This window comes from Carlito syrichta, unplaced genomic scaffold (genome assembly GCF_000164805.1).
Source record: "Carlito syrichta isolate Samal-C Ts95f unplaced genomic scaffold, Tarsius_syrichta-2.0.1 Scaffold304031, whole genome shotgun sequence".
Classification (NCBI taxonomy): domain Eukaryota; kingdom Metazoa; phylum Chordata; class Mammalia; order Primates; family Tarsiidae; genus Carlito; species Carlito syrichta.
Genome location: NW_007248127.1, coordinates 756,976 through 772,315, shown reverse-complemented (window position 1 = coordinate 772,315; position 15,340 = coordinate 756,976). Strand labels below are relative to the sequence as shown.

Sequence of the window (15,340 nt, the reverse complement as noted above, 5' to 3'; positions counted from 1 at the left end):
CCTAATCCCAACACTCTGGGAGGCGGAGGCGAGAGGATTGCCTGAGCTCAGGGGTTCAAGACCAGCCTGAGCAGCATGGCGAAACTTCTATAAAAAACCAAAAAATTAGTTGGGTGTGGTGGCACAAGCCTGTGGTTCCAGCTACTTGGAAGGTTGAGGCAGAATAATCACCTGAGCCCATAGGCTGAGGCTGCGGTGGCCATGAGCATGCCACTGCACTCCAGCCTGAGCAACACAGTGAGACTCCAACTCAAGAAAAAAAAAATTTGATAGAAAATGTAAACTGGCTGAACTCAGTGGCTCACGTCTGTAATCCCAGCACCTTGGAAGGCTGAGGCAGAAGGATTGCTTGGGCCCAGGAGTTTGAAATCATCCTAGACAACATAGACCTCATCTCTACCAAAAAAAAATTAAAAAATTAACTGGGCATGACAGCACGCATCTGTAGTCCCAGTTACTTGAGAAGTTGAGCTGGAGGATCACCTGAGGAGTTTGAGGCTGCGGTGAGCCATGATCGTGCCACTGCACTCCAGGTGGGTGATGGTGAGACCCTGACTGAAAAAAAAAGTAAACTGAATGATAAAGGGAAGAAAGATCGTTACTATAACAAGGCAACAGAAAATATTATCTCTGTTGTCACTTAACCAAACACAGATTCTTGCTAAGAAAAACTACAACCCAATATATTTGTATCATTTGTGCTTCACAAAGGCCTGATCACCTACTTTTAAAAGATATCCGTTGCCCTTTTCTCCCTTACCATTTAACAGTTTTAGGGAATCAGTTTTTACTGCACTGTATTCCTATAACACCAAAAAACATATAACTTATAATAAGCAGGCCTTAAACTTCTTAAAAGAACTTTAAAATAATTATGATCTATAAGCAGCACAGATGAGGCATCAAAAAAGTCCAATGTTTACAGATGTGTGTCTATTTAAAGCAATGAATAACAACCTTAAGCACAATGTAGTCACTCCTTAGAGCAAATGAGACAAAATTCCTCATGTCAGAAATCTGGAAAAGGAAAGAGGTAAAACAGGTGATTAAGAGTAAGACACAGAATAAAATACATCTATAAAACTATAATACAAAGACAACAGTTTAATGCTGTTGTTAAAGAAAAAAATGCACGTTCTGGGTTTCATCCAACTGATTCAAAAGAACAACTGATTGATATAGATGCACTATAAGTAGGACTGAGAAGAGCAGTTCCAAAAAGTGGGCAATGGAGTCATAATCCCAGCTCTTCTGTTTAGAACCTATGTGAGCTGGGTAAGTTAGTCAACTGCTTAGAGCCTCATTTTTCTCAGTTTAAAAAGGGACAATATTTAACTTACATAGTTAAGATTTTAAAAGATAATGCACAGAAAATACCTAGAACAGTGCCCAATACTTAATGTGTACTCGATAAATATGAGATCCTTTCCTACATATCAAGTTTCGTTATAGGACTAATTTCATTCATTTTTTAGAATGCTCACTTGGCTCATTTCAAAGTCTAAAATATTGGAGCAACTAATTTTCATGATTTAAACGCCATCTTGCTGATCAAAATACTATAGTTTCCAGAATCCTCCTTACCAAATCACCACTATATTTATCACAGTTTCACTGGATGCACAAAGTATATGCTTAATCAGTTGCTACCCTCAAAGAGGATGGTAAGAAATAGAGAGGTTCTCCTTCAAGTCATAAGTGAAACAATGCTTAATCCATAAAATGTGACTTTCTCTCTCAAAAGCAGTGAACATCTAAAGGTTATTTAGAATTTCAACTTACCACAAAGCCTTTTCCATTTCAGTCTAGATAACTCACTAAAATATAATTAAACTGAAAGATAAAATAAAAAGGAAAACATAAAAGAATAGGAAGTAACCACATTAATTTTTAATTTGGAAAATAAGAATAATTTAATAATTAAATATGATTTTACACCACAACTTCCCCAAAATACTCATGACTTTTCATTTTAATCTTCAGCACTGATCAATAAATATCATTCTTTTGGGTTAATTACTTAATTTTTAAGTAAAATTCAGCAGGTAGCAAGAACTCGGCATAACTGCCAAGACCATGACCCACAAAGAGCAGACATTCAATATTTACTGAATAAATGAATAAACAAATGAATTAATATTGATAAATACTGAACTGAACAAATTCTCAGTGATCAGAGGCAAATTTAAACATTTACTGCCGATCCTAAATCTTACCCATTTTGTGTGACTAGTGATGTTATTGTTCCACAGTTTGAATCGAAATACCTGACTCTTAAAAAATCTATTCACTACCTCTAAATGCACCTTAATTCTAAAAATAGCCTATAATTTTAAATATAAAAGTTGAGGAATAGTATCACAGCAAGGAAAAGAAAACTATCTTAGCAGCAGTAGCTAAAAATACATATGAAGTCAAAATCATTTTACAAGCATATATAAAAGTTTTTGGAAAACCTAACTAATTTCGGAGGCTTAAACAATAACAGCTGCTGTAACTTACTGACCTCTTGCTATTGCTAGGTACTTAAATACACTCTCATTTAATCTTCATGACCCCCTGCAAAGTATAATTACTCCCCTTATTATCCCCAAACTGCTAGTAACAGAATAAGTCCGACACACCAAAACTCAGGCTCCTTTTTCTATATCATCCTTCTTCAGTTCCCTTTTACTGCTCCTCTCTCACAAGGGCAAAAAATATAATACACACACACACACACACACACACACACACACACACACAATTAAGGTCCAAAATATATTTTCCTTTAGAGCTACTTTTTATCTCTGACAAAAGGATACTCTAAAAAAAAATCTGCCAAGAGAAGTCAAAATTAATATAATTACTAATATTTATCCATATAATATTTGACTTAATTCCTATTTTGGAAGAATTGTGCCTTGTATCCTTTTAAGCTATAACTGCATGGTGAGAAGCTTCCTTTTTTTTACTGTTCACATTCAGGCAACATACCCATTTACCTTTAAGCAGTGCTTTAAGAATTCTAGTCATGTAGGGTTTCTGGGTAAATAAAGTAACTAGCAAAACTTTCCCCAAATTGTGCAGCTAACAAATGCAACTAAAATGCAACCAAAGTACATTATTCTGACAAAGGTACAGGTTGAGTTTCTCTATCCAAAATGCTTGGGACCAGAAGTGTTTTGTATTTCAAATTTTTTTCAGATTTTGGAATATTTGCACATACATAATCAGATATTTTAGGGATGGGACCTAAGTCTAAACACGAAATTAATTTATGTTTCATATATATATATTATACATATAGCCTGAAGATAATTTTATACAACATTTTAAATAATTTTGGGCACGAAACAAAGTTAGTGTTAAGTACTTTACCTGTAGAATTTTCCATTCGTGGTACATGCTGGTGCCCGAAAAGTTTCAGATTATGTAACATTTCTGATTTTGAATTTTTGGATTAGGGATACTCAACCTGTACTGACAAGCTATTATCTCTGAAACTAATGTTTTCAATTGTGATATATCAGAAAAATAAAGTGTAATATGAATTATGGCAAGTCAAAGAGTTAGTCTCCATGGGGAAAACTTATTTATGTATTTATATTTTAAATAACTATATTGTCCCAAGCAACCAAACCAGAATCAACTCAAATGTAAATAATTTTATTTACAATGATAGCTATTTTTCTACTGTATCCCTACATGGATTCTGAAATGAGGTTAGCAATACAACACAATTAAAGAAAACTAGCCAGGTTTAGTGGATCAGCCTGTAATCCCAGCACTTTGGGAGACCGAGGCGAATAGACTGCCTGAGCCCGAGGGTTGGAAACCCACCCAGGCAACTTGGCAAGACCTCGTGTCCACAATAAATCAAAAATTAGCCAGGCATGGTAGCACATGCCTGTAGTTCCAGTTACTTGGAAGGCTGAGGTGGAAGGATCACCAGAGTCTAGCTGGTCGAGGCTGTGGTGGCCGGAAGCATGCCACAGCACTCCAGTCTGGGCGACAAAGTGGGACTCCAACTCAAAAAATAAAAATAAAAAAATGAAACTAAAACTATCTGGATACCTATAAAGGCTACTTTAATATCACTGTCTCCATAAAAAAAGAAAAGTCAGTTAAGAAAATAAAATTAATTTGACAGTGGTACTATATTAAAATATTTCCATCATGTTATATAGAATAATTTATTCACTGAGCTATATAATTCTTTTTGATCCTCATTGTCACCTGCCAACCTAAAAACTGAAGATATTATATATCTGTATAATTTGCTTCTCTCCGTTTGTTATATAACATCCCCCCAAAAAAGAACACCCTGTGAAACTGATGATCCTAGATTCATAACACCGACTGCTCCCCAAAACCATGGAAACGGCAAACTTATTGATTTCACTGAATGCTAATAAAATCTGTGACATGAGTCAAAATGGAGGCTTTCAGGCCCTCAAGAAAATCTAACCTGAGCAGCTGAAAGTGGCATTAATGATTTCTAAAATAAAATTAAATGGACTAATTTCTTTCTTTTATATCACCTCAGAGATCCTCTTAAAGCCATGATAGACGCTTTCTCTGCACAATAAATAGCATGGGTGAATACAGGATTTTTATAAATGATTCTGAAGTTTTTCTCCAGAGTAAATAATATCACTGACTGAGAGCTCCCAGAAGACTTGGAGCCATTAAGAGCTGGGATTCCTTTCAGTTGGCATCATTCCAACAGAGGCTCAGTGAGAAATGAAACCTCCTGCAAATCAAATCTGCTGCAATGTTATTTTTTCCAGAGGTTAATTACCTGCTTCTGCTGCTACACACACACACACACACACACACACACACACACATACACAGTAAAGTAGAGGCTGGAAAAGTAGATGACATTCTGTTGTAAGCCTCCTCCAGAAATACTCAAAATGAAATCAAAACAAGTTCTGGCTGTCAAATTCTAGATACACTCCATGAACATTCTCTCCTAGTTGACATCTGTCATTCCACATTACCATCACCTCACACTATCAGACAATAACAATTTACTACAAGAAGTCACACTTTCAGACTTTACTTTTTAGAGATACTTAGTAAAATATTTATGTGTAAAATTACAGTATCCAGAAACTGCTTCAAAATAATCTAATGGAGAGGCAAGGGAAAGAAACAGATGAACCAAGATTCCACACATGGATTACTGCTGAAGTTAATGATGGGAACATTGAGGTTCATCATACCATTCTCTGTACTTTTGTGTATATTTAAATTTTCCATTGACAAAAAAAAAAAAAATTCTCACAGACTCCAAACAATCCATTTAACAAGAATGTATTGAGCACCTCCTGTGGTAGACTACATTATCATTTCAAATTATTCAACTTCCTCCTTCCTTCCTTAAAAAGATTATACAGCCTTACCCATTATCATGCAACTTGCAATGCCACCTGAGAAAGTGTACATCCCTACCCTACAGCATACTGAGGAGTGTGCCATATGACTTGCTTTGGCCAATGAAATGTGAGCTGATGTTATTGTCTGCTATGATGGAGATGGCTTGAAAAACCATTGCATGTTTGCCTCAGTTTTCTTGCTCTGTCCCCCTTCCATAATAAGGGCATATCCTAGACAGGGGATGCTTCTGCAGTCACTGTTTCCAAATAAGGTATGTGAAGCAATGCTGCAGTCAATCCACAGATGACAAGGTATAACATAAGCAAGAAATAAACCAGTGTTGAAAGTCATTGAAATTGGATGGTGTTCCTATGACAGCATAAGCTAACAAGAGCTGACAGATACACCTATTACAGGATAGGTATAAAGGATATTAAAATTGTAGACTGGTATATTTTTTAAATGTTTTGGAAGAGAAAACAAAAAAATTTTACTATGGTTATCTCTGAGGAGAAAGTCTGAGAACTAATGGATATGTAGGTATAGAAGTAAGGTACTTTTTATACCATTATATATGGATTGAAGTGTGTGTGTGTGTGTGTGTGTGTGTGTGTGTGTAACTTGAGCAGCAACAATCTGGGTAATTGGATAATTTTGGCCATTTTTTTCTCCTTATGCTTTTAAGTATTAAAAAAGAATAAAAATATAATAAGGCAAATAACAGTTACTTAAAAATAAGAACGATCCTACCCTTAAGGAACTCAGATATTAGTTGACAATTTAGTTTTAAAGAATGTGTCTCAAAAAAAAATTACTGCTAATTTTTTTAAATATCAAAGGCTACATGCAAAAAAAAAAAAATTAGGAGTATAACATATGCAAGTCTTTCAGTTAGCTCACTTTCAGGTTTCAGCCAAGCAAATATAGGGTTTGTATATAGATGGTGCAGTTATTGATATCAAAAGGAAATTCTCTCAATTGCATTATTTTGGTATGCCAGTTTAACTGGCAAAGAAGCTTGCTTTAGATGCTAAGTTTTGTAGATGAGCCTTAACCAGTACTCAGGCAAGAAACCTATTCCATTAGTCAACCAATATGGGGTAAAATTATTAAGGAGAGTTGAAAAAAGGAAAAAATTTCTAACTCTAATTCTCATGATGACAAAACAACAGTTCAATGGTCATAAAAATCAAGTTCAATAGAGTACTTTACTACTTGGACATGTTTTTACTTCAATTGAGCAATATCCGAACATCGCAATAATCTGCAAATGATTTGGAATATGTCTGCACTTTTCATTCTAGGATCTCAAAGCACTTTACAAACATTAATTTAACTCTCATATCATCTGACAGCTAAATATACAACATTATAACAATCTGTCCTTCCACTACAAAACATTTAAATACCCCTTTAGCAATACTTGCCCAACAGTAGTTTATTGCCCAAACAGCAGTAAAACAGGAAATAGGTTGATAGTGCATGCGCCACCAACAATCTCGGAAAAGATCAGACCTTCACCCACAAGAACCACTTCCTCTGAGTAAACCACAGAGACTGTACTGGGCAAACCACAACGTATCAGCTTGCATCTGGAACACAGGCAGATAAGCCATCTAAAATCCATAGAAGGATGTGTCTACGCACCTTCACGGGATTTTCTATGTGTATTTAAGTATATTTGAAGGACCTGTGACTCTTCTGGACAACATACAGCCACTGCCTGCATTACACGATCAATTTCAGGCATAACTCCTTCAGATGCTGATGAGATCTCAATTTTCTACAACAGGATAATCTACATTTTCTGAATCCATGAAAGACCTACAAAATCCTCTTTGAACTTCTGAATGTGTGAACCTAAAATCAACATTTATATGTAATACTGACTAAAACTATAGTATAAGAGCACTATCTTTAAATGACTAAAATATACTGCATGGTGTCAAAAGAGACAGCAGTGTGACAAGCATTAACTAAACCAGGCTTTCTTATATATTTCTAATTTCTGCATGAATTGTTACTCACAGTCTCAAGACAGGAAATCTACTTTTCATTGGCCATTAGATTTGCTTGTCTCTAGACACTGGGAAGCCACCCAGGTCTGTCATGTGATTATGATCTCAAAAACCAGGACTCAGCATTTGAATGAGTAAAAGATCCTGTTTTGGTATGAATCTAAACTGTCAGCTGCACTGATGCATGCTAATTCAATAAGGTAAACTTAGTACATTTCTTCTTTTACTAAAAATCAACAATATATGCTTATGTGACAGGCAAAGCCTTTGAACTTCGGCATGTCTACAGAATCAACAAGCTGAATATTAGTCCAGACACTAGCTTTATAGGTTTTTCTTGGAGTTAGAAGCTGTCTTACAAATGTCTTTCATATATGACTATCTTGATATTTCCAGATATTGTAAAGCTGAAAAAGCAAAATACTCTAAATTTGGCATGTTTCCAAAATTCTAATATTACTGGCAAAATATAGAAGAGCAAGAATATCTATTTAAATAATTTGAAATGAAATCAGTATCAAATAAAAAGATCTACTAATAAAATAGTAATTCTACAATCTTACGTATTTTGTTTTTTGTTTGTTTAGTTGGAATCACTGTTGCCCAGGCTGGAGTGCGGCAGCATGCTCATGGCCACCACAGCCTTAACCTGCTAGGCTCAGGCAATCCACCTCAGTCTTCCAAGTAGCTGGAACCACAGGTAAATGCCACCGTGTCTTGCCAATTTTTAAAAATGTATTGTAGCGATGAGGTCTTACCAAGTTGCCCACCCTGGTCTCAAACCCTTGGGCTCAGGCAATCCTCTCGCTTCACCTCCCAAAATGCTGGGATTTACAGGGGTGAGCCATTGTGCCCAGCTAATCTTATATATTTTATAATAATATAAACTTTTTTCTATTACTGTTGTTTCTTGTCATTAGTAACAATTCTTGTGAATACAGTGGGAAAAAATAAAATATTATTCCAATTTTAACAGTCCATTTTACTGGAAAAAAATACTGCTAAGCATTGCAGTTCTATTTTTTTTAACCAATATATGGAAATAAGAGGAGAACAAAAACAAGGTAAAACTTTTTAAAAAGACATACAATTTAAGGTAATGCTGACTGAAAAACCACTTCTTAAAAAAGTAACAATTTCCAGATGTATCTCACCATATTGCAACAATATATTTTATTTTAAAGCTACAATCACATGTCTTCATTTCAGAGATGTTTTATCTTCACTTCTGAATGATTTTTCAATCAATGGCTCCTAATGCTTAGTATTTCTATACCTTACCCTTTTGTCATATAATTGATAACATTTGTTACATTAGGGGTACTCATACTTGAAAGAATCACTTTGTAAAGAAGCCTTTAAAACATGAGTAATTGCTTTATCAGTTGACTCGGTAATTATGTTGTCTGCACAAATTTGTGTTTCACTTGATTGTGATATCTCTTACATTCATTCTAAAAATTATCTGAAATAAAGGTGAATTAAAATGATCTTAAGAACTCTGGGCTACACCTGGTATAAATCAACCACCTCCCCCCCCCCAAAAAAAAACCTAAAGTTGGAACTTCCTTCTTTAAAATATGGGTCAACTCTAGACTCAGTGGCTCAGCCTGTAATGCCAGCACTTTGGGAGGCTGAGGCGAGTGTGCTGCCTGAGACCGCGGGTCTGAGACCAGCCCAGGCAACTTGGCAAGACCTCATCACTACAATAAAGAAAAAATTAGCTTGGCGTGGTAGTGCATACCTGTAGTTCGGCTACTTGGAAGGCTGAGTCGGAAGGATCACAGGAGCCCAGCAGGTCGAGGCTGGGGTGGCCATGAGTGTGCCTCTGCACTCCAGCCTGGGCAACCAGAGTGAGACTCCAACTCAAAAATAATAATAATAAATAAAATGTGGATCAAGATAAAATACAAAATATCACATTTTGTACTAGGAGGGCAACTAAGGGGAACATTTTTTCAAGCTGGGAGAGCAACTCGGGAAAAGCTAATAAAATATTAAGAGGGACAGGTTGATTTATAGACAATGGATCCACAAAAAACATACAAGTTGACTAAGCAAATAATAAGTTAAGGGTAGGGGAATGGAAAGGGTGGTGGATAACTGTATAAAACATTTAGAGTCATATCAACATAAAATGGGAGGACAGCATTATTTAGCCTGGTACACCAAGTACACACAAGTAACAGGACAACTTAAAAGGAAAGTTTGAACTAAAGATCAGGAAAAACTTCCTGACTGCAAGATCTATCAAATTGTTGTTCAGTCTCCTGAGGAAGTGACAAAAGCTTTATCCTCTAGAGATATTTAAAATTAGAATGGATAAGGTACTAGAAAGAGAAGAATCCAACTCTGACTTGGTCAAGTTGTAAAGTTACTAAAGGACAGAAAAAATACAAAGACTGTAATTCAAAGTGAAAAATGGGGGGGGGGACTTGAAAGGCAGAAAAATCTAGGTTAAAATCTTGAGTCTGTCCTTTCCAGTTTTATAATCTTGATTTAAACTCTATGAGTGACCTTAAAGTGTAAATGATGAAATGTGATCTGCCCTACACTCAATTGAAAATATGATAAATGTTAAGGGATTATACTACCAAGGAATATCATTACATACATGAGGGTATTTTACTCAAAGGAAGCAAAATATTTATAATTATGTTGATTTTAAATTTTCAATCATCTTCAATGATTTTAAATTTTAAAAGCAATATGCTTTTGGTCAGGCTCGGTGGCTCAGCCTGTAATCCCAGCACTTTGGGAGGTCGAGGCGAGTGGATTGCCTGAGCCCGCGGGTTCAAGACCTGCCCAGGCAACTTGGCGAGACCTTGTCTCTAAATCAAAAACTAGCAGGCGTGGTAGCGCACACCTGTAGTTCTGGCTACTTGGAAGGCTGAGGTGGAAGGATCACTGGAGCCCAGCAGGTCGAGGCTGTGGTGGCTGGGAACGTGCCACTGCACTCCAGTCTGGGTGACAGAGTGAGACTCCAACTCAAAAACAAAAACAAAAGCAATATGCTTTCAAATGAAGCTTTGAAACAACACCAAAACCAAGTTCTAACAGATGAGACCACGTAAAGGCTTGCTGTTCCTGAAAACATGGTGTGGTCAATTTCTATGAAATAAGCAATTATATTAAAAAACATTTATAATAACACTGTCAGATAACCATGATGCAAAACAGTCCCTCCAATCACCTCTGGAAAACCATTATGATATCCTGCTGTTTCTGTGACCCATATCAGTTTGGGAAGCAATTCATGCTAATTTTTGGAAGACTTTTAGAAGAGGCAACCACATATGTACACTCAGATAGTTTCCAATTGTTTTCCTTGAAACTGTAATACTCTATAGAAAAATATGTAAAATGTACCATGTATGAGTTCTATGAATACATGCCTCAAATTTCATTTTTAAAGTTGAAAACTCAAAAAAAACCCCCAAAAACCTTGTATGTTATCTCAATGTTATATACATGTTAACAATTGGAAACCACCAATGTGTTAAGCAGTACCACCAGGTTAACATATTTTTGTAATGATTTCAAGGAAAGCTTGTCACTTCACTGAATAAATATGAACATCTTATAAATGTACCATTAATCAGGAAGACTATAGCTTTACGCTTTCAAAAAAATGTACTTTAGACTCTACATGTTGACTCCTGTAAAACTGTACAAGTGAATGTATTATTGCATAACTATGTGAATCAAAATTTTATACTGAACAACTGAAAGAAAAGACAAAGATAACACTGAATACAAAGCTACCACTGTGAGCCTTAGCCCCCATTTCAACTTTGTATTTATCAACTGACTAACTTTATAAGTGTTACAAATAATTTAACCTTGCGGATAGATGCCTCATGCAACCTTGAAAGTAGCACACAAACATGAGGTTTTTTTAAAAAAAAATCATAAGCATGATGGCAATTTCAGTAGAAAAAAGGTCATGAATGAAAATGCCAAATACTGGGTATATAAAGTCATAAGTTCCCATGCTAACTTTAAAAATTTGCTTATGTTAAAAAACTTAAAGCTAAAAAAAGGAAGTCATTATATCAAAGCCTTTATTCATAAATCAAAAACTACAAGATCCATAAGCCCTAGACAAAAGTCCATTTATTTCAAGAAAAACTCTTATAATTTTCCTGTCTGTATTTTCCCTGAAAACTCACTGTTACAGAATCTAGTCTGAAATCATTTACTGAGTTCAATGAAAAGCACATTCTCTCCTTTCAACCTCTCAAAAGTAATTTCAATTGCCATAGGACCCCTAAACTTTGAGGGATAGAAAAAAAGACACCTGGGGCATTGCAAACAATTAGATATATTTTAGGATTGAATGCAGCAATCAATATAGGCCAAAAGTTGCAATCAGACATTTCTACCACTTTTTAAGTGTAGTCTCCAGGTCTCACAGAAGTTACAAAGCAGACTGGAAGGTATTCATAAGCTGCTTAGATTTTTTTTAAGATGTTCAGATAAACTACATAAAAACAATACATGAACAGTGTTTGAGTTTTAAAAAAAAGTTTGAGTTTTAAAGTTTTAAGAAAAGGGGTAGGGGCTGAAGAGCAGAAAATGAAAAGAGAAGGGAGTAAGTGAATGTGTTGATTTAACTGCAAAATAATAGCAGGATATAACAGAGTTCTGAGTATCCAAAGTGACCAATCAGAGCCTAAACATAGCTGAATTCCATCCCAGCCCCAGCACGTCCCTAACACAAGAATAAAACCCTTCTTATCTTGTTCAGCCATGTGTCGCCTGCCACAAACTGCAAAACAGAACAACGCCCAAAACCAGCTAGTCTGATTTCAACTGAGGACAGACAGACTCTGTAGTCAGAAGCACCACAATGAAAGAACCCTAACTCACACAGCTGGCCTGGTAGTTCTGCACACTCTACAAAACAAAGCCATACCACATATAGTACTTCAAACTTGAAAGGATCTCTATCTAAAAAGCTACAGTGGCACTGTTAATTTGCCAGTGGTTCCAGAATCAGCAAAATACACCTACAGTACATTGGAATTAGACAGTGAGAAAAGCGGATGAGGTAGGTAGGGCTGAGAGAAAGCTAGAAACTACTCTTCACTTGTAAGTTGGTTAAGGAACCCGGCATAAAAAGAATACTAAACTAGTACTTCTAGATATCACCCCAACATGTATTCAAATCAGGAACTACTCTTATAAAGAGAAAATGGATGCTTTATATTTACAGAATGAACTATAATGAAAGAAAAGGTAGTCAAACAAGAGTATTCTCATTTTTAAAAAGAGCCCAGTAATAAATTCCTAAGAAATAAGTCTAAGCAGTGCTTATTAAATGGTTTTCCAAGGGTTTTTTCCCCTTAAAAAAATTCGTAAAATTAGGCAGCAACTAATCCAGTTCAAGATTAATACCCAAACCAATTTGCAGATTAAGCTTAGAATATTCATCTTTTAATCTTTTGTGCCTAGCACATTGTCTAAGCACACTGTCTAGTAAAGATCAGGCTTTCAGTAACACATGCTTATTGAATATTGTATGCCATCTAAGTTATAAAAGGATACAAATCACAAGATTTTATTTCCAAGATAGTAGAAAGAGGAAGAAAATCCCTGAGAAGCAAGACTGAAGAAAAAGCATCACTTGGGGGGTTTGAGTGATTTTTGTGTGGATTGAGTTAATGATCTTAAGTTCTAATTCTACAAATTAAACACACCAGCATTGCAATGAAAACCAACATTACATTAGTTCCTAGTAATACTTCTTCTCTACAATCTCAACAGAGAGGGCAAGGATTGAATGAACCAGGAAAACAATTATCCACACACCCATGAAAGGGATTTCTCAGAAGCAAAACACCCTGAAAAGAAAAGAAATGAAGATACCAGAAGAGAGATGAGCATTGTTGATACTCATGTTAAGTGTCCTCTTGGAAAAACTAAAAATTGTTTAATTGAAAATGAAAACCCATTCTGAAAAATATGCAAAGAATTAAGTAGCTTAAATATTTAGTGGAATCTTTTAAGTGAACATTCATGTGACACTGGAAAGCATCAACAGGAAGAGGAAGTTCTGTTTCTGGAGTAGCTGTTATGGTATGATAATGGAATTTGGCCCTTTTAAAATCAACAAATGAGTCTGACCATTGGGGGAGAAACTCTTTTAATAGGAAATTAAACTACTTTCTGCAGGAGCACTATTCATCAAAGAGTTCTGGTCCTCTAATTCAGTTATTTGATCTGTTTTTTTAATGATGTAATAGTTGGACAGTTGACTGAAAAATAAAGCAAGCTGACTGAAATTTGGGACTAGCATACGGTGTCATAATTGAGAAATGAAATGTGGTAAAGGAAGCAATATGCTTTCATCCCTTAACCTATTCCAAAGTATAACTCCTCGAAATAAGGTAACTCCACTCCAACCAGGTAAGGTCTAGTGCAATTCACGGCCACCACGCAACACCGACAAGCACTGTGAAGGACAAACTCAACGAATCCACCTGCCAGGCTTACACTATGCTGAGGGTTTATATCCCATAAACGCCAATCTTTCTGGAGGATGGAACATTAAAATACAGTAAGTAAAAGCAAACCCCGTGATTTTCCCTCAATTTCTTCAGCTCCTGGACATTGCCTCCAGCGAAAGCCTGTGATTTACTGGTAATGTCAACATTCTGGAAAATTGTTAGATAATAATTAAACACTCTACAGCTCAACACCTAAAAGAACTCAGGTTCGCAAATCACCAACTCAGCAGGCTCAAAATTAAGTTCACGATCAGAAATCCCCAAAAGGAACCGTCTGGACAACTACCCCGGGACAGGACTAAAACCGATAGATACCCCAATACCGAGCCGACGCCAGGCACTGACCTTCACCCAAAATGACCTGCCTCTGGGTCCAAGATGAGCACAGAATCCTAATGCACACTACAGACGGAAAGCTACGGTCCTGACCAGACCTTCTTTGGGAATCGGCGGGGGGGGGGGGTTTCTCTCCAGAAAAACTACATTTCCAGATTCAATCGGCCGGACGGCTTGGCAGCAACCCTACACTAATTGCACAGCTCCGAAACCACCCTCTTCCCCACGCCTGTCAACCTCTCTGGCCAAAGGCAATTCGCGGTCCCCGGCTCTCCTGCAGGGTCGGGCGTGACCGGGGCAGCCGAGCGGAGCAGGAGTCCATACCCACCTGTCGGTGATAGTAGACTGTGTGCCACTCATTGGGGCCCTTGGCGAGAGGTCCTCCCTTATCCAACTTGCATTTTACAGTAACACCTCCACCCCACCCCCAGTGCTCTGGGATCAGGCCCAACTCCGTCCGGGACACCGAAGTCCAACTCAAAACTCCATTCAGTCATCTAGAACATCCGATGGGAAGGGGTCAGGGGACGCGGGCCGGAGCAAAACGAGTTATCTCCCAAAACAAACGGAGAGAAGCAGCCAGAGAGCGAGTCCCAGGGCTCGCGACGAATCCTCCCAAAGGCGCAGGGAGAAACTTCCTCGGAGAAGGCAGCCGTGGGAAGGGGACCCGGAGATCCTCCCGGGGCCGGGGCGGGATGGGCTCCTCCTCGGGAGTGTCGGGGCCGCCGATCCCCCGCCAGGCACAGCCGGGCCCTCTCGTCCCCGCTCTCTATCTGGGGCTGCCGGCCTCTCGCGGCCGCTGCCTCGGCCGCGTCTCGGGCCGTCCCGCGCCAGGCTCGCGCGGTTCCATGTCCCCAGGCCCGGGGGCTCCTCTCGTCTCCCTCGCCGCGCCCACCAGGCTCCGGGACGAGCTGCGGGTGCCGGGAGAGGGGGTCCCGCAGCCCGAGGTGACAGGGGCCCGCGTCTCTCAGCGCCGCGGGCTGCTCCCCATCCCTCGGAGGCCCGGACTCTTCCGCAGTCGGCAGAGGCGGCGGCGGCTCCTCCCCGACGCTCGGGTAGGCGGCGGTTCCCGCGAGGGGCGCGAGGTTCCCGTCCGGCCCGGCCTAG

At 38.1% G+C, this 15,340-nt stretch overlaps 1 protein-coding gene across 1 annotated transcript in view; it reads right to left on the bottom strand.

The window, feature by feature from the left end:
• ARHGEF12 (Rho guanine nucleotide exchange factor 12) overlaps nucleotides 1-14,868 on the bottom strand; it is a 142,595-nt gene extending 127,727 nt beyond the window's left edge. Inside the window, exon 1 of the mRNA XM_008059428.2 lies at nucleotides 14,562-14,868. Coding sequence (XP_008057619.2) covers nucleotides 14,562-14,593 — 32 coding nt within the window. The 5' untranslated portion in view covers nucleotides 14,594-14,868. The remainder of the gene's footprint in view (nucleotides 1-14,561) is intronic.
• Between the last annotated feature and the right edge of the window lie 472 nt (nucleotides 14,869-15,340).